Below are 20,216 nucleotides of genomic sequence, written 5' to 3' on the forward strand. Positions count from 1 at the left end.
ATAATAATTTATATGTACGAAAGATGTGCCCAATGCATGGGAGGATATGCATGTGAGGTCAATGTGAGGCACCCTGTGTGAGGAGTAGATCCGGTCTCCCAAAAAGCATGGTGACGCGTTGCCCACATGTCCGCTTCGTAGGGAACCAAATAAGGGTAAATGTGACGTTGTGTGAGTGTACTCCACAAGCAATGGATGGATAAGACATGTCATCTTTGAACACATCAGACACGTCTTGACTGGACTTCACTGTCTATATAAGGGTAACTCCTCAGTCCTCACCCTCCAACAGTACGCTTACACTATTACTCTCTCTAGCTTTCTGCTCTGAATTCATACTTACCACCTCTCATTCCTTTTAGCAGTTTAGTACTAACTTGACTATTGGAGTCCCCTTTCCCGGGTCATCCTCTTGGGCTTTCTAATGTATTCTCCTCTTATAGAACTGACTTGCCAACCTCACTAGCCTTTATCCGAGCTATCATAGCCAAAAAGGACTCATAACAATTTGAGCATCATCAATTGGCACTGCCTATGGAAAATGAGCAAAAAGCCATTCTTGCACACCTCTTTTCCTCTCACTATTAACAATGCCATCACCAAATGGTAAGGAAACTCAACTAAGCAGATCCTCCTTTGGGGGGCAAGTCTAGCACGTTGAGCACTCGGTGGTACCAAAGGGAGTTGACAACCGACAATTCCAAGACCTCGTAACCCTAGTTAGAGATATGAACCTATGCATGTAGTCCTAGGAGCAACACATAGAAACATTGGGATTGCCTTAGTCCAAAGCACCAACATAGATACCGCCTCCTCGGAACCAAGACAGATAGCCCACACTTCTGGAGAACTAGCAGCCACTGCCTTGTTGCAGGCAAGAAGACCTTGCTTGGACAAGCACGTTGGAGCAGTGAGACCCAACGTATGTCCTTGATGGAGTGAAAAGTAGAGTGAGCACTTCCCATAGGTTCAACAACTTACGCTCTATGGTAGGCTCCCAATAGGATAGGCACAAGAGATGTCCTAATCGAGAATCAGTGAAGAACAATCTTGAACCATGGGAAGATTCTCACATTAGCTCAATCGAGGACCATGAAGCTAGTGTTCTAACTATTAGGCAGTGCATGCCCTTAGCTCCAATCAAAATGATGTACATAAACATTTATTTGTAAATGAATAAAGTACATTATTGTTTCAAGTTAAAATTGGTATGTTTTTGTGTATTACCACTTAAACTGCACACTTAAGAGACTAGTGTTAGTTTAGAATGTTCTCAGCCATTGGATAAGATTTGGGGAGTTTATCCTAACAAGGCTGACACTAGTGTGCTGCCAAGGAGTTGGAGTAGCTTGTCTTAACTGCTAGGGTTAGACCCCAAGCACAGCTAATGAGTGTTTATCAAAAACACTGAATCCAAACCAATTTCTAGTTATGACATGGACCTTGTAGATAGATGGGAAAAATGGGAAAGTTACACATAATCCCAAACTTAATTATAGTACAACACTAGGTGTTGGAATGGGATGTCTTTGATATACCAACCAGTGAGATCCATCAAGCGTCAAATACTTGGGTATGTTAAGGTGGTCCGAGAATTCACCTGAGTGGGTGATCATAGTGATAGGATTGGCCCCTTTGTCAAACAAAATGAATATTAGGGTTTATACCCTCTCTGATGGAAACCTAAACTACCGGCAATGGATTTCACCAATGTTAGAAATCTGGTTTTGCAAAATGTATTTATGTGTTATAGACTACTATTTTATGAAAAAGGTTTGCAAAAGGTTTTAATCCCAAGATCCATCTTAGCAGAGAGTGTGGCACTGCACCTTGCAGCTAGACCTATTCATGGGCCGAGCCGGGCCGGGCTTGGGCCGGGCTTTCACTATGCATTAACAGAATTTTTGTAGGCCCGAGCCCGAGCCTAGCCCGACCAATAATCCTACAACTTGGGACCGAGCCCGGCCCTCATAAAAAGCCCGAAGCCTGGGCCCGAGCCAGAAGCCTGAGAGAGACAGGGAGAGAGGAATCAACTTACATAATAGAGAGAGAGACAGAGAGAGGAACAAAGAGAAACATGTTCGACTTCTATGAGAGAGAGGAAGATAATGAGAGAGAGAGAGAGAGAGAAGAGAGGACCTGGTCACTCCACTTGTCAACACTCAAACGACAAACAATCTTACTCTCTTTTGAGAAACCCATTTCTGTGAGACCTGCAGAAACTCTCTTGTTCTGTTTCCTGCATAGATTTTTTGGGCAGTTTCATACTTTTTCTTATAGATTTTTCTCTTACCCAGTTCCTACACTTTGAATTCTTCTGGCTTTAGCTATTACACAGGTTTAGAAGGATGAATGTTACACTAGGACCGATGTTGTTTCTCTTACTTTTCCTTTCTCTCTTCCTTTCATCCTCTGCTTTGCCATCATGGACAAGTTACACTTTCTGAGAGTCTTCCATTCTTGCAATGATCTTCCCATTTCGAGTTCCTTTATTCACTGGAACTACAACCCATCTTCACCATTGGTCATTGGTGGCATCGATTAGAGTTGAGAGTGAGAAAGAATGAAATATGAGAAGGGTTCGGTTTAGGAATTTAGGGTTTAAAAGCTACAAATATATATATATATATATGTATAATGAAAGAATGGTAGGATCCATCTAATGGATGCCAAGAAAGGTGCGGAAAGGGGGGCGAATTTCAAAAAAAAATTTCCTACCTTCTTCCAATTGGGAATCATATTCCCTAAATTTAGAATACATTATTCAAGGATCCTACTTGAACCATAAACAAACCAGATCTGAACCAAAAGGAAACAGGAAGGATTATACCTGATCCAGAGAAATAATATCTCCCAAAGTTGGTGTTCACGCCCAAAGAAGTAACCAAGATACGCTCCTGCTGAAGATGACACAATTGTGGATGGAACAGAACCAGCAGGGTGCGTCCTACACACTGGATTCTTCACAAGAACCCTCTGGAAACCTTGAACACCGAATCCTAGTGTCTTTCTTGCAAGACTATTGTCAAGAACTGCTTTCTTGACTTCCTGTTGCTACAAAGATCCAATCTTCCAACAGGTAGTGGCGGCGGCTGAAGGAGGAGAAGTCCAGGGACGAAGAGGGAAGAATTGTCTCTTCTCTTTGGAGTCTGTGAGAGATCAAATCTCAGATTGCAGGATGTGTTTTTTGCTTACTCAAACCCCCTAGTTCAAAATCTGATATTTCTGCTAGGGTTTTCTCCTCTTTCTTCTTGATTAAGAAACCTCCCAATATTTTTGGGAGTTATCCCAATCCAATCATTATTTGGATAGAGGTTAATCTTAATCCTATCTGCAGATTAAGTTAGTTAACTCCTGATCTTATTAGGAGGTTACCAGATTCAAATCTAATTTGAATTTGGTCTCTTAGAGTGGATAAGGTCAAAGACCCAATCCTTTTACTAACACTAATCTCAGATTTGCCCTATGAACTGGTGATCATATCAGCCCAGTTCGAAATGGGCTTTTGTCCCATTAAGTGTTCAGTGTTTAACTAGTTTCTAACGTGCTGCCCAGTTGGGCTTCTTTGTATGGCGTGGGACCCAAGCATTGATCTACACACCAGCCACATGGGTTTTGCCCAGCCTTTATTACAAGGCCCAGCCGAATTCACTGAAAGACTCAGTGACCCCCTTGAGCCCATCACATGGACCCTATGGGCCCAACACTTACATTAAGTGGTCCCTGGGCCAAACCATCTTATAAAAACCCAGGGACTGTAGGCAAGTGCAAGATTAGCCCATCAGGTATTATCCTAAATGGTCTTACACTTAACCTCTCAGCCCTTAATGATCAAGCACTATCCGACAAGAGAAAACCTCTCTCTCGGCTGCAAGGAACAATGCCGCACTCTCTACTCACATGGATCCCGGGAATTAAAACATTTAGCAAATCTTTTGAAACCGTACATATACATATACATATATATATCTTAATTTTGCAAAACAAAATTCCAATGATTGAAATCAACTGCCGGCAGTTTGGTTTCCATCAGAGAGAGTGCATTCCCGATCATTACCATTGTCCGACAAAGGGGCTGATCCTGTCACTATAGCCACTCACTCAAATGAATTCTCAGACTGCCCCAACATGTCCAGGTTTTGACCCCCACTAAGGATCTCACTGATTGACACATCAAAGACAGCCCGATCCGACACCTAATGATGTCTCATAATCGAGTCTAGGGGTTAGGTGTAACTTTCCAGTTCTGCCCATCTGTCTCCAAGGTCTAGGGCAATACTAGAAATCTGGTCCAGTTCAAGGGTTCAAGCAATCCCATACTGCATGTGCCTTGGGTCTTACCCTGATGGCCGAAACAAGTCATCCCAACACTTGGTGGCACACTAGTATCAGCCTTGGTAGGATAAATCTCCCCAGACTTATCCAATGGTTGTGAACATTTAAAACTAACACAAGTTTCTATAAGTGTCCAGTTTTAGGGTCTTACACAGAATTATACCAAACAACATGAATCAAACATGCACTTTAATTTATTTCCACTAAATAACAAAAGTACATCAAATCCGATTGAATCTAAGGGCATACAAGACTGTCTAACATATAAGTCGGGTCGGGCCGGGCTCGGGCTGGGCTTTTGTGACAAATCCCGAGCCCAGCCCGTAAAATGGTCGGGTTGGGTGGAGCAGAATCAATAGGGTAGTCCTTCAGCAAGAACCTGATTCTTCACCAAGAATCTGATGGAGGGTATATGAGCACGACTTCAATCAGTTTTTCTCAAAAAAATGATATCAAGAACACTTCTTGATCATTCCTACTGGTGGAGAATGAGCTGGCAATGGCGGTAGCAATAGAGGAAGGCAAGAGCAGAAGATGGCGTCGGTCTTACTGGGGCTGCCTTCTCTCTTGGATCTGAGATCTTGTTGTGTAAAGTAGGGTTCGCCCTCCTCCTCTATTTATATCCTTAAAGAGTGTAGCTCCTAATCTCATTAGGAATTTCCTAATCCAAATCTGTATTTGGATCTGGACTCTCTTTAAGAAATAAGGATAAGCCCTTATCTTATCTGCAAATTAAGATCAGCCCTCCTAATCTAATTAGGAGTTTCCTAATCCAAATCATTATTTGGATCTGGACTCTCTAAGTGGATAGGGATAACTCCCTATCCTATCTACTGATCCAAATCCCAGAACCGCCCCTCTTTAATTAATCAAATTAAACCAGTTCGATTTGGGCTCTAGGCCCATTAAGTCCATGTGCTCATTCAGCCTCCAAACTGCTGCCCAGTTGGGTATCCTTGTATGGCATGGGACCCAAACATTGATCTACACATCAGCCACATGGGTTCAGCCCAGCCTCTGTTGCAAGGCCTGGCCGAATTCACTGTAGGGAACAGTGAACCCCTGAGCCCATCACCATGGGCTCTTAATGGGCCCAACACTTACACTAAGTGGTCCCTGGGTCAAGCCACCTTATAAAAACCCAAGGACTGTGGGTAGATGCAAAATTATCCCATAAGGTATTACTCTCAATGGTCTTACACTTAACCTCGTAGCTCATAATAATCAAACACTACCTGACAAGAGAGGACCTCTCTCACGGTTGCAAGGAACAATGCTGCAATCTCTACTCACATGGATCCTGGGAATTAAAACTTTTTGCAAACATTTTGAAACCATAAATATATATATATATATGTATGTATATCTCTATATAAATATATTTTGCAAAACAAATTTCAACAATTGAAATCGGCTACTAGCAGCTTTGGTTTCCATCAGAGATAGTGCATCCCCGATCATTCACTTTGTCCGATAAAGGGGCTGATCCTGTCACTATGATCATCCACTCAGATGAATTCTCAGACTGTCCCGACATACCCAGGTTTTGATCCCCTCTAAGGATCTCACTGATTGGCATATCAAAGACATCCCAATCTGACACATAGTGCAGTATCATAACGAGTCTAGGGGCCAAGTGTAGCATTCCAATTTTGCCCATCTATCTCCAAGGTCCAGGGCAATACTGGAATTCTGGTCCAGTTCAGGGTTTCAAGAAAACCCACATTGCATCTACCTCAGTTCTCACCCTGGCAGTTGAGACAAGCCACCCCAACCAACTTGGCAGCACATCAGTGTCAGCCTTGGTAGGATAAATCTTCCCAGATCTTTCCAACGGCTGTGAAGATTCTAAACTAACACGAGTCTCATATGTGTCTAGTTTAAGGGTATTACACAGAAACACACCATAATAACATGAATCAAATATGTACTTTAGTCATTTACAATAAATGTCATAATGTACATCATTTTGATTGGAGCTAAGGGCATACACTATCTAACACTTCCGTGTCGGGTAGTGTTATTGATCATTATGAGCCAAGAGGTTGAGTGCAAGAGATCATTATATGGTTGATTACCTTATGGGTTTTACCATACATGAATCCATTACCCTTGGATTTTCATAGGGTGGCTGAATCCAATGATCATTTAGGTATAAATGTTGGGCCCAAATTGAACCAGTGCTGATTAGGTCAGGAGTTCACTGCCTTAAGTAGTGAATTTGGCTTAACCCCTTTTAAGGGTAGGGCTGAACCCATATGGACTCGTGTGAGATCATTGTGGGGTCCCACTCCATACATTATCAGGCCTAAAGTGGCCATGCAACACCTTAGGTCATGAGCCATTAAAGTAAATGGGCATAAGTCCCAAAATTAATAAAATTAATTAAGTTGCCACATGACAACTTAAGTTGCCATGTGCTTTGGGCCAAATCTAGGTTTGGTATTGAGTATGAAGCACATATCCTCTTAAGATGATAAGGCTTATCTGTTAATAGAGAATAGATCCAAATTAGATTTAGATAATCTCCTAATTAAATTAGGATAGTGCTCCATAAGGAGATAAAAGAAAAGAAGGCGAACTAGGCTAGGACACTTCACACTCTTGCTCTCCCTTCTTCTCTCTTTGTCTTCCAAGAAACCCTAATTCAACCTAGGCTTTCAAGAACTGATTTTGATTAGTTTTTCCTTCTAGCTTTTGTAATAAAAACATTGAGGAAGTTCAAGCTCACTCACCCCATTTGATCCAAGCAAGTTGGATAGTAGTTTTGGAGAAAACAATGTAGTTAAATCGGCTTCAACTATTCATTACGCCATATTCAGTGGAGGTTGGTTTTAGGACTGATTTGTGCATAAACTTCCACCTTGGGACATGTGCTTGTGATATCCATATTAGGTATAATTTCCCCTTTTGATATGGTTTCGAATCTAGTCCGGTTCAGTGCAAGATTAATATGGAAAAATATAATTTTTCAAAACACTAGGAAATCGGTTCCCAGAAGGGTTAAAAATTTTTTGTAATTTCACCCAGCCATCTAGCATGGTAAGGCCACTCATAAGATGGATTCTAACTTTTCCAACACCAACACCTTCAACATTTCTCAACTTACCCAAGCCTCGACTTTATCGATTGAGATCCTCGCAGAACTGCACCCAGAAGATTTTAAGGTGCCGAACCTAGAGTCCTATGGCAGGACCACCGACTCGATCGACCACGTGGAGAGCTTCCAGGCCTTCATGCAATTGTGCGAAGCTTTGAAGGAAAGCATGTGCCTAGCCTTCCCGACCACATTCCATCAAACAACTCAGATGTGGTATTCGCGACTTACATTGATCTCCATCTCAAGCTGGAAGCAATTCAGTGAGCTCTTCACGATGCATTTTGAAACCAACTGCCACCACCCAAAGTCTTCCATGAGTTTAATGTCCATCTACTAGTGCTCCAATGATAGCCTCCATAAGTATGTTCAAAGGTTCAATCCGGAGTCATTATAGGTTCTCAATCTCGATCGGATCATCCAAGCAGTAGCGGTCATACACAATGTTTGAGATCGCTTCCTACAATTCTCTTTGGCTAAGAATCCTCCAGCCAACATGGAGGGTTTCCTACTTTGTGCAGAAAAGCACATGGACGTTGAAGAGTTGGTCCATGTGCGAGGAGACTAGGGTGATAAGAAGTGGAAGGATCGTGACAAGGACCGCGGTGGGAGCAGGAGCAAGCGAGGCCGACAATATAGAAAGTCATCCAAATGGACCAGGTCACTTGGCAGACACTCCTGAAAACCCCCGATGAAGTACTGTAATTATTCCCCACTAAAGGCCAAGAGGAAGGAGATTCTGATGCAGATCAAGAAGACGAACTACCTCAAGTGGTTACCGTGCATGAAAGGGAACCCAGTGAATGCCACATCCATCGGGCTGAGGACCATGACACAGAGTATTGTTGAGATCTCAAGAATGAGATCAAGGAGTTGATCTAACATGGGTACCTGAAGTGTAGTTCATCAAGAATGATGACTGACCTGCCAAGTCACCGAGGAACTAGAAGGAGCCTTAGGAAGAAAAGCTCACTAGGGTGATCGCAATAATCACCGGTAGATTAGTAGTGGCTAGATGCAATTCGTCAGCCCGGAAAGCGTTTGTATAGGAGATGCAAAACGACGATGAGAACCCTCCAAAGAGGCTAAGGGCCAAGGATATGATCTCATTTACAAAAGATGACCTATGAGGAATCTGCTTCTCTCACAATGATGCCTTGGTCGTGAAAATGATTATAGCCAACTATGAGGTAAACAATGGTAGTTTGGCCGGCATCCTCTTTGTAGATGACAAAATGAAGTTGGATCAAAAAGTCTTATCCCAACCACTATGCCTCTAATCAGTTTTAGTGGGAAGAGGGGTTGAGGGAATGATCATTTCACGAGGAATAAGAATAGATTATGATTCCACCCAACTAAACTGTTAGAATTAAAATAACCCATTCTCATTCCAATTCCCTACTCCTTTTCTCACGAGCCGAATAAACCCTAATTATTTTTCCCAAAAATAGAAAACGTGGCAGTGTTACCTACCTGCAGGATCATTCCTTTTCTTAAGAGGAGCAAAAGTTTTTCAAAAAAAAAAAAAGGAAAACGGTGAAAATCGTCCACACGTGCAATAATCTTAACTTTCTCAAATTTGGGAACATCTAAGCTGATATTCTGCGATGGAAGTACAAATCTAACTGTCAACCAAAAAGGTACAAAGCTTACCAAACTTTGCGTAACCCCAAGTAGTCAACGAGAGGGAGAGAGGGTTGACCAGGCGTCTTGCGGGTGAGCTACCGGCCCGTCCCTCACGCGCTCAGCAGCGTTGAATTCTTTAATGAAATCATGCACCTTAGATGGCTTAACCCATGCAGTGCGTTCACGTGAACCTCTTTATTAATACCCCTAGTCCATCCCTTGTCTCACTCGAAAACCAAAAATAGACCCACAAATAGGAGAAAAATAAGTTCAGGAAAAAAAATCGAAGCATTACACTAGTATGTATTCCTTTCTATCCGCATTTCCTTTATTCTTCTCCAATTGATTACCTTCTACTGATTCGTAATATCTTATATCTTACTCCACATCTATCTCAGCCTCAATTCATTCAGCCAAGTAGTAATATTTCTATAAGATCCTGAAATATTTGAGATGGGTCGGATTCCGTGTTGTGAGAAGGACAACGTTAAGAGAGGACAGTGGACCCCCGAAGAAGACAACAAGCTTTCTTCCTACATCGCCCAACACGGCACCCGAAACTGGCGTCTCATCCCCAAAAACGCTGGTAACTGTTATATATCTTGTGTTATGTAACGGTGGTGCATTTTGTAATCTGTAAATTGTAATGCATACCCGTCCCCCACCCTAAAAGGCAAAAATAGATGAAAAAAAGGCCAATATTAGCATCTAATATGGATGGCTCCCCTTCTGTATCATCTATTAGGTCTGCAGCGATGCGGGAAGAGCTGTCGTCTTCGGTGGACCAACTACCTCCGCCCAGATTTAAAACATGGCGAGTTCTCGGAATCGGAAGAGCAAACCATCGTCAAGCTCCATTCAGTCGTCGGGAACCGGTATACCATTTTGCTGTCTTGCTTCGTGTTAAGACGTTTCTTCAAGAATCAAGACCAAAAACAATACGTCCATGTCCCCCAACTAAAAAAAATGGGATTGAATGAATGGTCTTCTTTCTTTGGTTTCGTCTAGCTGGATAACGAAATGAAAAGATAAGAGATTGAGAGCAACCCGTGTTAAAAATTTAGAATATAGTAGAAATCTAATTTTTTGTTTTCATGTTTTTTCAAACTTAAGGGCAGGCCTGTTATTCTGACTGACTTTTGAAATTTATCTTTTCTCTAAATTGGTCCAATAGGTGGTCACTAATCGCTGCTCAACTTCCTGGCCGCACAGACAATGACGTCAAGAACCACTGGAACACCAAGCTCAAGAAGAAACTCTCGGGCATGGGAATTGATCCCGTCACTCACAAGCCCTTTTCCCACCTCATGGCTGAGATTGCCACCACTCTACCCCCACCGCAGGTTGCTCACCTGGCCGAGGCAGCACTTGGATGCTTTAAAGATGAGATGCTCCACCTATTGACTAAGAAACGTATCGATTTTCAGCTCCAACGTTCCAGCTCAACACCTGGATATGATGTACCACAACCTGCTGGAGTGAATACTGCAGCCACTTTTGTCACTGGGAGAACCGAAGACAAAGATGACACGATACAGAAGATTAAACTGGGTGTCTCAAGAGCCATGCAAGAACCAGATGCACTTCCCACCAACAAACCTTGGACCATCACTAGTACTGGAGAAACATCTGATGGCTTTGCGAGAGCCCGGAACACATTTCCCGTAAAAATTTCTGGGTTTCAATACGGTCCACCATCTTATGGCAATGAGGGGGATGGATCGGCTTGGAGCCAGAGTATGTGCACAGGAAGCACATGTACTGGAGGGGACCAACAAGGAAGGTTGCATGAGAAGGCTGAGGAAGAGGATGGAGAAGAGGCCGAGGGCGGAAAAGCAGCAAGAAAAGAATCTAGCATGTTCAATTCAGATTGTGTCTTGTGGGATTTATCCGATGATCTGATGAATCCTATCGTTTAAAATCAGCTTACAGTGGCAGGATCATGTTATCCAGAATAATAAAACCAATAGAGGTACATGCAAATGACGGGTGTAAATAAAAGTGATTTACATAGTTACAATCAGTTATATGCCTCGTTTCTTTTATTTTCTCTTTATCAATTATTACCCCTTTTCTTACAGAACTAATACAGCTCAAGCAAAATATGAATACGAAGAGGAAGTGTCGCCCAAAACCTGCAAACATACACAAGCACGCATTAGCAGCACAAAAATTAAATTTAATAGAAACTATAGCTTGTGATAAATGGTGCAAAGTGTACCAAGGGTTAATGGCCAGGTTCCCCCCTTCAAGACCATGGAATTGGAACACTTCATATAGGGGAAATGCCAGGATGGCTGGATAGAATAGTGATGCACATCCACATTCGAATTTAACAGATTATTTAATTCTCATATAAAATATTTAATATTTTATATAATTATATATAATAATTAAATTATATAAATAATTTATATATTTATATACATTATATGAATAAAATATTTATTAATTACCTAAAATACTTAACCGGTTAAATTCGAATCGTATTGAATATTTAACCGAATTCGAATTCAAACATTGATTTTTAATATCCATGGATATTGAATTTTTTATTTGGATCCGAATTTGGATATTGCCTGATTTGGTTCGAATTTGATCCGTTTACACCCCTAAGTTCATCCTTATTAATGCTCCATGTAAATAAATTTCCATCCAAGGAGAAGCCTTCACATAGGGCTATCCCCAAGTTCCTGGGGTTTGAATTTCAGTGAAAAAGAAGAAAATGAAAACGAAGGGGAAAGAAAAGTTTGTTGAAAGGATAAAAGAATGGAATGAGGAAAGAAAAATGGTTGACCCCTTAGTTTTATTAACAGACAAAATTATCATCCTCCAGCGAGGTTACTGTATCACAACCGTCAAGCATTTAATAATATGAAAGTTTCAGCCCTACTAGAGAAAATGTTGTACAAACAAACCTCAAGTTGCTCTTCATCAAAAGAATCTTTCTGAACATTCCATGTATCTGCATGAGTGCGCCTGAACTCTGCAACTGCCTTGGTAACAGTAGATCTCACGGGTGATGGTTCCCCAATGAAACGAGCCAATAAGGTTACATGGTCAGGCAGCCAACTGCAATAAAATGTAAAAACCGTATGTGAAAATAATACAATATCATGCAAACATTCTGCCCTTCAATATATCAAGTACTCCAATTTTATCTAGAGTCAATTACTATTTAACCATATGAACCATGGATTAAAATTTCGCAATGTATCGGAGCATATTGGCCGCATACATATCGTATTAGTGACTCTCTGATACGTCCCTACAGCAATCATTTTGGGGTTCGACCTGTTTCAGGGTAGACAGGCTATACCGACCCCTCCTGAACCAGTTTGGAAAAAAAAAACTAAAAGCAGCCAAAGATACAGGCTGATACACCCCATCCGGCATATTGGCCTGTATCAATATTTGGAACCTTGCTATGAATTACTTCTAATAAAATCAGCTGGAAAAAGCTTTTCTATTGAATCAATCAAGGAAGCTTGCAAGACATAAAATAGCAATATTTATTTCTGCCACATGGTTGAATGCTATGGTGAATCCCAATTGTCTATTAAACAGAATACCTCTGGATTGGCTGTGAATTCATTCCAGCAATATACATCAACCCTACAAATCCACCTTGTATTGGAGTACGTCTCAATTAACTACGAATTGCCCAAACATTCAAGACTTTACACATTGGTTACTTCTTGTGATTGGTTTCTTCTATCAGCATTGGTTACTTCTTGTTTTTAATTTTTCTCTTTTTTGCATGCATTTAAATGGTTCAAACTAGAGGATGAAGCAGCTGAGCCATAAATTTGAATTTGAAGTGGTTTGATTTGATGCCCATTCAGCTTTTGAAACACTGAAAGAAATGAGAAGTTCCAGAATGCCTCACTGCGGGGATTTTGAAAAAACAAGACTTTTACACAACACAGACAACGAAAAGAATTCTAGTTTCTGCCACCTCAAAAATTTCAACTCATTAGGAGACTCCTTTCTTCCCTCTTGCCATTTTAAATAAAAAAAATTTCAAATTAAGTATCTCATAAATATAAAGGCCAATGCAACAAGGCTAGCTCTGCTGGCAGACAGGAGGCACACATAACTAATTTGGAGGACCGTTGGGCTGTCAAGGCTTGCAGGTAAACCTTTTCAATGGGAGACCTCATCCTGGGTTCAGCATTAGGCCCAGCCGTTATTGGTTAACTGGCTGGCTTTACCAGGTTAGGAGTGGGGGGTCCCAACATGTTGACAGTTTTGTGGCAATTTTTTGTCTTCTATTGTTATTAAGCCTTGACTCATAATGTTTTATTTTGCTTTATTATTGTTTCTAGCAGCTGCTGCCATACTAGGGGCATATTGGTCATTGTACACCTTTTGATCTTTAAGTATAAACGATGGAATGATGGAGTGACCACATACTTTTGGCACTCTCTTCTTCTTCCATGTTCCATCCCTTCTTCTCTCACCCTTCTCTCTTCTCTTCTTACTTCCTTTTTCTTTCTCCTATGCTTTCTTTGTAGTTTTCCCTTATTTTCTGAATGAAGTGGTTTTCTACTGAAATCTGTCCATCGTGACAACAGTTGGTTTTTCCTATTTGTCCATGTATCATGTGCCCCAATGAAAGGAAGATCAATCATCTCAAAAGCTTGAATGAATTCCCCAAATTGCTGCATAACTCTAGTAATTCGACCTCACTCATTTTTCTTTTCAGAGAATCTGGTAGTATTAAAGTCACTTGTAGTGAGAATGGGCCAAATGGGCCTTCGTGTTCTTTATTTCTTTTAAGTAGTATTTAAAAGTTATGTTTCTTAGTTATGGGCCTTCTTTTATTTTCTTTAATTATTTCTTTAGTGCTGGCCGCCCCATTAAGGGCGTCTAAGTAATTGTACTCAAACTTAGAATTTATTAATAAAAGTGATGAAAGGGGGCTAGAGAGGTTTGAATTCTTCTTTTCTCTCTTCCCTTCTTTTCTTCTTCCACAACCTATTGCTAAAACTTCTTTCTTCTTTCTTTTTCTCTCTTTTCTTGCATTATTTTAATTATTGTAGGTGTAATTTTCAACTTGGTATCAGAGCCATTTTGACCAAATGGTCTAGTGTTCGATCCTTATTACCCCCATTGTAATTAATTAAGTTTCAGCACAAGGTATGGGTGAGCCTGTGCTTGTTCACACTTCAAGCCCAATGGGCTTTCGTGTGAGTGGGTGTGCTAGAGAATATCAACCTATTCGAGGACCTTGCCTAACAGCTTAAGCTTTTAGGTTGAATGGTTCTTTGAGATGGTATCAGAGACCACTAGTCATATTATGTTATGTCATAGTCGTTTGGGTCGTTTGTCCTTTTATTCATTGAGTCAGTTGTTTCCAGAGTTATTTAAAGGAATTAGTCTATCCAGTTTTCATTGTGAGCCTTGTGAGTTCTCAAAGCATTGTAAGAGACCTATCCTACAAGTAATAAAAGATCGACTATTCCTTTTAATATTGTTCACTCTGATGTGTGGGGGCCTTACCATTTACCATGTATGGGTGCGTATAAATATTTCATCCTATTTATTGATGATTTTTCACGATATATTTGGATTTACCTTATGTGCTCCCGGGCTGAAGTGCCTAAACTTGTGCAACTGTTCTATGAACACATACTCACTTAGTTTAATACCTACATCAAAATATTCCGGTCAGACAATGCTAAGGAATATTTTGAGAAGGACCTTACCTCCTATCTTGAGAAGTTTGGGGTTATTCATCAGAATTCTTGTGCCCGCACTCCACAACAAAATGGAGTAGTTGAGAGGAAAACAGACGCATTATGGAAGTTGCAAGGAGCATTCTTTTTGCTACCCATGTTCCTATGAAGTTTTGGGGTGATGCAGTTTTAACAGCTACCTACCTAATTAACCGCATGCTCTCAAGAATTTTCTCAAATCTGAATTTGAAATTAAAGATTTAAGGGAGTTGTGGTATTTTTTGGGCATTGAGGTTTCTAGGTCCAAGGAAGGTATCTTTATTTCTCAACGGAAGTATGTGCTAGACCTTCTTACTAAGACTAGAAAACTTGGTGCTAAACTTGCCTCTACCCCTATTGATGTGAAACATAAACTCTCGGCTAATGATGGAGAACTTTTGGCTGACAGGGGAGTGCTTCAGAGATTATTGGGAAACTTTTTTATCTATGTATGACTCGTCCAGACATTTCATACGCTGTGAGTGTCATCAGCCAATTCATGCATGCTCCCAGAGACATATGGCTGTTGCAGAAAGGGTGTTATGCTACCTTAAGGGAACCCCTGTGAAGGGTATATTATTTGCTAAACATGGACACATGAAGGTAGAAGCATATACAGATGCTGATTGGGCAGGAAATGTGGATGACAGGAGATCCACATTAGGATATTGTGCTATGGTAGCTGGAAATATTGTTTCTAAGAGAAGAAGAACGCAATTAGTGGTTGCTAGATCTTTAGTTGAGGCAGAGTATAGAGCTATGGCCCATGATGTTTCTAAGTTGTTATGGCTTAGATCTCTCCTTAATGAGATGGGTGTTTCATGTGGCAAGCCACTGATGTTGTATTGTGATAACCAATCCGCTAACATTGCTCACAACCCAATTTAGCATGATAGAACTAAGCACATTGAGGTAAAAAACACTTTATACGAGAGAGAGTGGCTTTAGGAGATGTGTGCCTACCTTTCATTGCATCAGAAGAGCAGCTATCAAATTTTCTGACTAAGGGAGTCCCAAGGCAAACCTTCAACATTATGTAAGCAAGCTGGGCATGATTGACATCTATGCTTAGCTTGAGAGGGAGTGTAGTGAGAATGGGCCATATGGGCCTTAGTGTTCTTTATTTCTTTTAAGTAGTATTTAAAAGTTATGTTTCTTAGTTATGGGCCTTCTTTTATTTTCTTTAATTATTTCTTTAGTGTTGGCCGCCCCATTAAGGGCATCCATGTAATTGTACTGACTTAGAATTATTAATAAAAGTGATGAAAGGGGGCTAGAGAGAGGTTCAAATTCTTCTTTTCTTCTTCCACAACCTATTGCTGAGACTTCTTTCTTCTTCTTTCTCTCTCTCTTTTCTTCTTTTCTTGCAATATCTGAATTACTATAGGTGTAATTTTCAACTTCACTCCCTAACACCTAGGGAATCTGCAAAGCACCACAAGCTTCAGCCAGATCCTTACAAAGTATGCTTCTTTATTTTTCTTTAAATAAGGTAACTTCCATTCAAAAACAAAAGGGAAGGATGTACATGAGGAGATGTACAAACAGGGTCTTCAAAAAAAAAACAAAGAGCCCACTCAAGGCAAGGATTAAAATTTCGCAACATGTTCAGGGTTTGACCTATTTCAGGGGGTAGACAGGCCTTATACCGACTATCCCAAACCAATTTGGAAAAGACCTAAAAAGACTAAAAGTAGCCAAAGATACAGGAAAATATGCCCCATCCGGCATACTGGCCTGTATATAGAACCTTGACTCGAGGTAGCGGATAAAGCATCTTCTGGAAGATTTAAACTCCCCTAGGGATCCATCTGAAGCTGCATTGGACTGAATCCAGGATGTCATAAATTTCTTGCAGAAAGTGAGCTAGCATCCAAGGACCTAAACTTCTCTTTGTAGCCCCTCAATTGTAATTCTAGACTCTCCCATAACTAATAGAGAATCAACCTGCAATGATATGGCTGACCAAAGAATCAACTGCACTCCCAAACTATGCTTCTTTAAATTGTCACTCTGACATATACTTTACTATTAAGGACATTGGGTTTGAGGCAAAGGATATTCAGGATATCTTCAATTATTCGGGCGGGAAAATCAACATGGCAGCTCATTGTTTAGCCCAGAAGGGCCTGAACTGTTAGGATTTTGCTTTTGGTCGTCTTCCTGAATAGCTTTTAGATTATTTTATCTTGATGTTTTGTATCAGTCTATACGCAGGGGAAATGAATAATTGTTGGTGTTTTATTTTTCTGTTTTAGTTTGTTTCTTTTGGTCTAGTTTTCATGGTTGGTGTTGTAGTTTGTTTGGTTGGAGGCTTGTGTGGTTCAGTGTATGGTTGTTATTTCTTTTCTCTTGTTAGTAATGAAAGTTTCTTCTTACCAAAAGAAAGGACTGCCATGTATGTTATCCTTCCTTTTCTCAATAAAATTTAATGTTAATGATTCAAAAAATTTGTCAATATTGATGAGCAAGCAGCATGTGCAGAATGATTCAGTGTATGCTTGTTATTTCTTTTCTCTTGTTAGTAATGAAAGTTTCTTCTTACCAAAAGAAAGGACTGCCATGTATGTCATCTTTCCTTATCTCAATAAAATTTAATGTTAATGATTAAAAAAATTTAACAGTCAGTATTGACTATTGATGAGCAAGCAGCATGTGAAGAATGGGTTCAGATGATGAGAATTGATGCTTCTACAAATAAGAGCTTTATCCAATATGAACATGTCAATATGAATAGTCTGAACTTCATGACTCATAACACAGTTTTCTTGAAACCTCAAATCAACCTTGAGCACAGATGTGACACACAAGGATTAAAATTTTGCAACATATCAGCACGTATTGGCTGATATGTATCATTTCGGTGACCCTCCGATACACCCCTACAGTAACCATTTCAGGGTATGACCTGTTTCAGGGGGGTAGACAGGCCTTATACTGACTCCCCTGAACCAGTTTGGAAAAAAACCTAAAAGAAATCTAAAAGCAGCCAAAGATACTGGACAATACACCCCATCTGGCATATCGGCCTGTATCGATATTTAGAACCTTGGTCACACATAAAATTTGTTGATTTAAACTGCACTACTTAAGATTACAAATATTTTATGTGAAAATTATAGTATCCTTATAAAAAAAAGTTGTTTGAAAAATTATTATTAGATTTTATGTCCATAACAAGATGTACATCATGCAGTACGTATTTCTCATCACATACCTGGGCATGTCATAGGGAACTGATAATACAGAAGCTGCTAATGTAAGGACTGCACCATGTATAGAAGCTATAGACTCGCCAGAGCTTAACTTTCTGGAAAGAAAAGGAAAGTTTCAATGGTTTAGCATTAACAGATATAGCAAGACATGTATTAACTAAGTGGCTTCTTTTCACAAGAGGTCTGTATGGACTACAGATGCATGTCATATGCACCAATTTCACACAGGCAATTCTATATACAAATGTATACAAATGGTGCAGTCGTGTAGATACTATAAATGTGGTACACAAATATAAGCATGAGCATGAGTCACTATTGATACAGATATGAGATTACATCGAATAAATGTAAACAGTATACACTGTTACAAGGAGAACCAATTTATCTATTGCCTGGACAAAAATGGCCTATCTATGTATGCTTTGTTCATCATCACATGCATGTTTTCTTTGTACGAAAGTTTGCAGAAAGGCATGTATGGGCGTGTAGAGACAAGAACACCATAGAAACAGGGAAACCAACCTCTGCCTTCGCTTCATTTGGATAGTTAATGCCTCTGTGAATGCTCTATCACGGAATTCCCTGGCTAGATCTTCATCTCCACCTTTCATTAGACCTGCCAGAACTGCTGCTGCATGCTCCCTTACCTGAGCCAGCAATGAGATAGAGTTACGAGAAACCATGTGCAGAATATAATTACAACTCTAGTATCATCTGACAATCACGTTGTCTCTAAAGCCCATGGCCTTGCATAACAGCACACTGTAATAGCTAAAGAAAACTGAAATTAAATTTTACTGCATAAAAGAAATGTATATAATGGCATATTCAGGAATGACAGAAAAGTTCTTATACTCCAACCACCATTATAAATGCCAGAAAAGTTTGATTTGTACATGTGAGACCAGATTATTAAATAATCTCCTTATATAACATTTCAAATAATGATTAAATGCAAACTAATGTTAGCATGTAACAGTTATACAAGCTGAACGATAATGATTGGTTCATACCTATATAATATTTCATAAAAGTATACCTTCTATCTATATAAAAGAGACCAAAATCGAGCTCATTAATTAATAGTAGCAATAATTAGCTAAACCTTTGATCCATGACACAACAGAACATCACAGTTTACCTAACTATTACTGGAATGATTCTTTAGTCCAGGAACTCACCTCAACTTGGTTGTCTATAAGTAGCTTTTCAACTGTTTTCCAAATTAGGTGTTTCTCCACATTTGACAAAAGGAAAGTATGCCTGAGATAGAACACAGACCTTACAAACTTAGATTGCTTTAAATAGAGGCAAATAATTTCTAATCCTACAAGAGAGAATAAAAGCAAAACTGCAACAATTGACCCAGTGAAGCTGTAAGCCAAAGCATGGAAAAGCATAACATGATGATGCACAGTAAAGAAAAAAGGGCAGCCTAGTGCACGAGGCTCCTGCCAATGTGGGGTCTGGGGAGGGACAGATGTACGCAGCCTTACCCCTGCACATACAGAGAGGCTGTTTCCAAGATTTGGACCCTGGTCACCCAGGTTGCAATGGAGCAATCCAACTGTTGCACCAAGGCCCACCCTCATGCACAGTAAGGAAGAAATAAGTAACAAATCTATGTTGTATAAGTCTCAGGCTGACAATGTGAGAACACGGGTTTGAGACTAAGAGCAGCCACTATGTGCATAAAAAAACGCTAGTATCCAGTCCACCCCTCCCAAGACCCCAGATGGCCAGATAGCTGGTACCAACATTGGGTAATGGCCTTTTTCTGTTCTATAAGTCATACATCATTAATAGTACACCGACCACAGTTATGCAATAAGTAAAGATTTTTTGTGTAATCATTTATGTAAATATACAACCTAGCCTAAATTTATTCTCAAGGGTTGCAGACTCAAAATGATAAAGGATAAAGGAAACCAAGTAAGACAGATATTGAAATCCAGATCTTTATAATAATGGAAAGAACTTGTATGAAAAATCCTAAACACAACATACCTATACATAAATGTTCGCAAATATGTCAGAGTTGCAGATCTAGTTCGCCAGTTGGAATCAGTGGCCATTGAAAGAATCACTGATACAGCCTTTTGAAGATGGGGCTCAAGAAAAATTCTCCATTTTAATAATTCAAATGCCACCTTGGCTAATGTTGATAAATCTTTATTTGAAGTTTCCTTCAAAGATCCAAGAAATTCTTTAGACAAATAT

General features: G+C 40.0%; 2 protein-coding genes across 4 annotated transcripts in view; one reads left to right on the plus strand and one right to left on the minus strand.

The window, feature by feature from the left end:
* The first annotated feature begins 9,324 nt into the window (after positions 1–9,324).
* Positions 9,325–11,147, plus strand: MYB80 (myb domain protein 103). The gene is made up of 3 exons (XM_088963580.1): positions 9,325–9,644; positions 9,804–9,933; positions 10,233–11,147. Exons 1-3 carry the CDS (start codon positions 9,512–9,514, stop codon positions 10,975–10,977), a joined length of 1,008 nt encoding a protein of 335 aa, XP_088819706.1. The 5' UTR covers positions 9,325–9,511; the 3' UTR covers positions 10,978–11,147.
* The window catches only part of PA200 (proteasome activating protein 200), a 102,688-nt gene continuing 93,475 nt past the window's right edge, over positions 11,004–20,216 (minus strand). For all 3 annotated transcript variants that reach the window (XM_088963576.1, XM_088963577.1, XM_088963579.1), the window contains 6 exons: positions 20,004–20,182; positions 19,178–19,259; positions 18,519–18,643; positions 17,996–18,088; positions 11,977–12,130; positions 11,004–11,193 (listed from right to left, as the gene is read on the minus strand). In XM_088963576.1, coding sequence (XP_088819702.1) covers positions 11,152–11,193; positions 11,977–12,130; positions 17,996–18,088; positions 18,519–18,643; positions 19,178–19,259; positions 20,004–20,182 — 675 coding nt within the window. In that variant the 3' untranslated portion in view covers positions 11,004–11,151. The remainder of the gene's footprint in view (positions 11,194–11,976; positions 12,131–17,995; positions 18,089–18,518; positions 18,644–19,177; positions 19,260–20,003; positions 20,183–20,216) is intronic.

This window comes from Nelumbo lutea, chromosome 1 (assembly GCF_056320005.1).
Source record: "Nelumbo lutea isolate HS-2025 chromosome 1, American lotus-T2T, whole genome shotgun sequence".
Classification (NCBI taxonomy): domain Eukaryota; kingdom Viridiplantae; phylum Streptophyta; class Magnoliopsida; order Proteales; family Nelumbonaceae; genus Nelumbo; species Nelumbo lutea.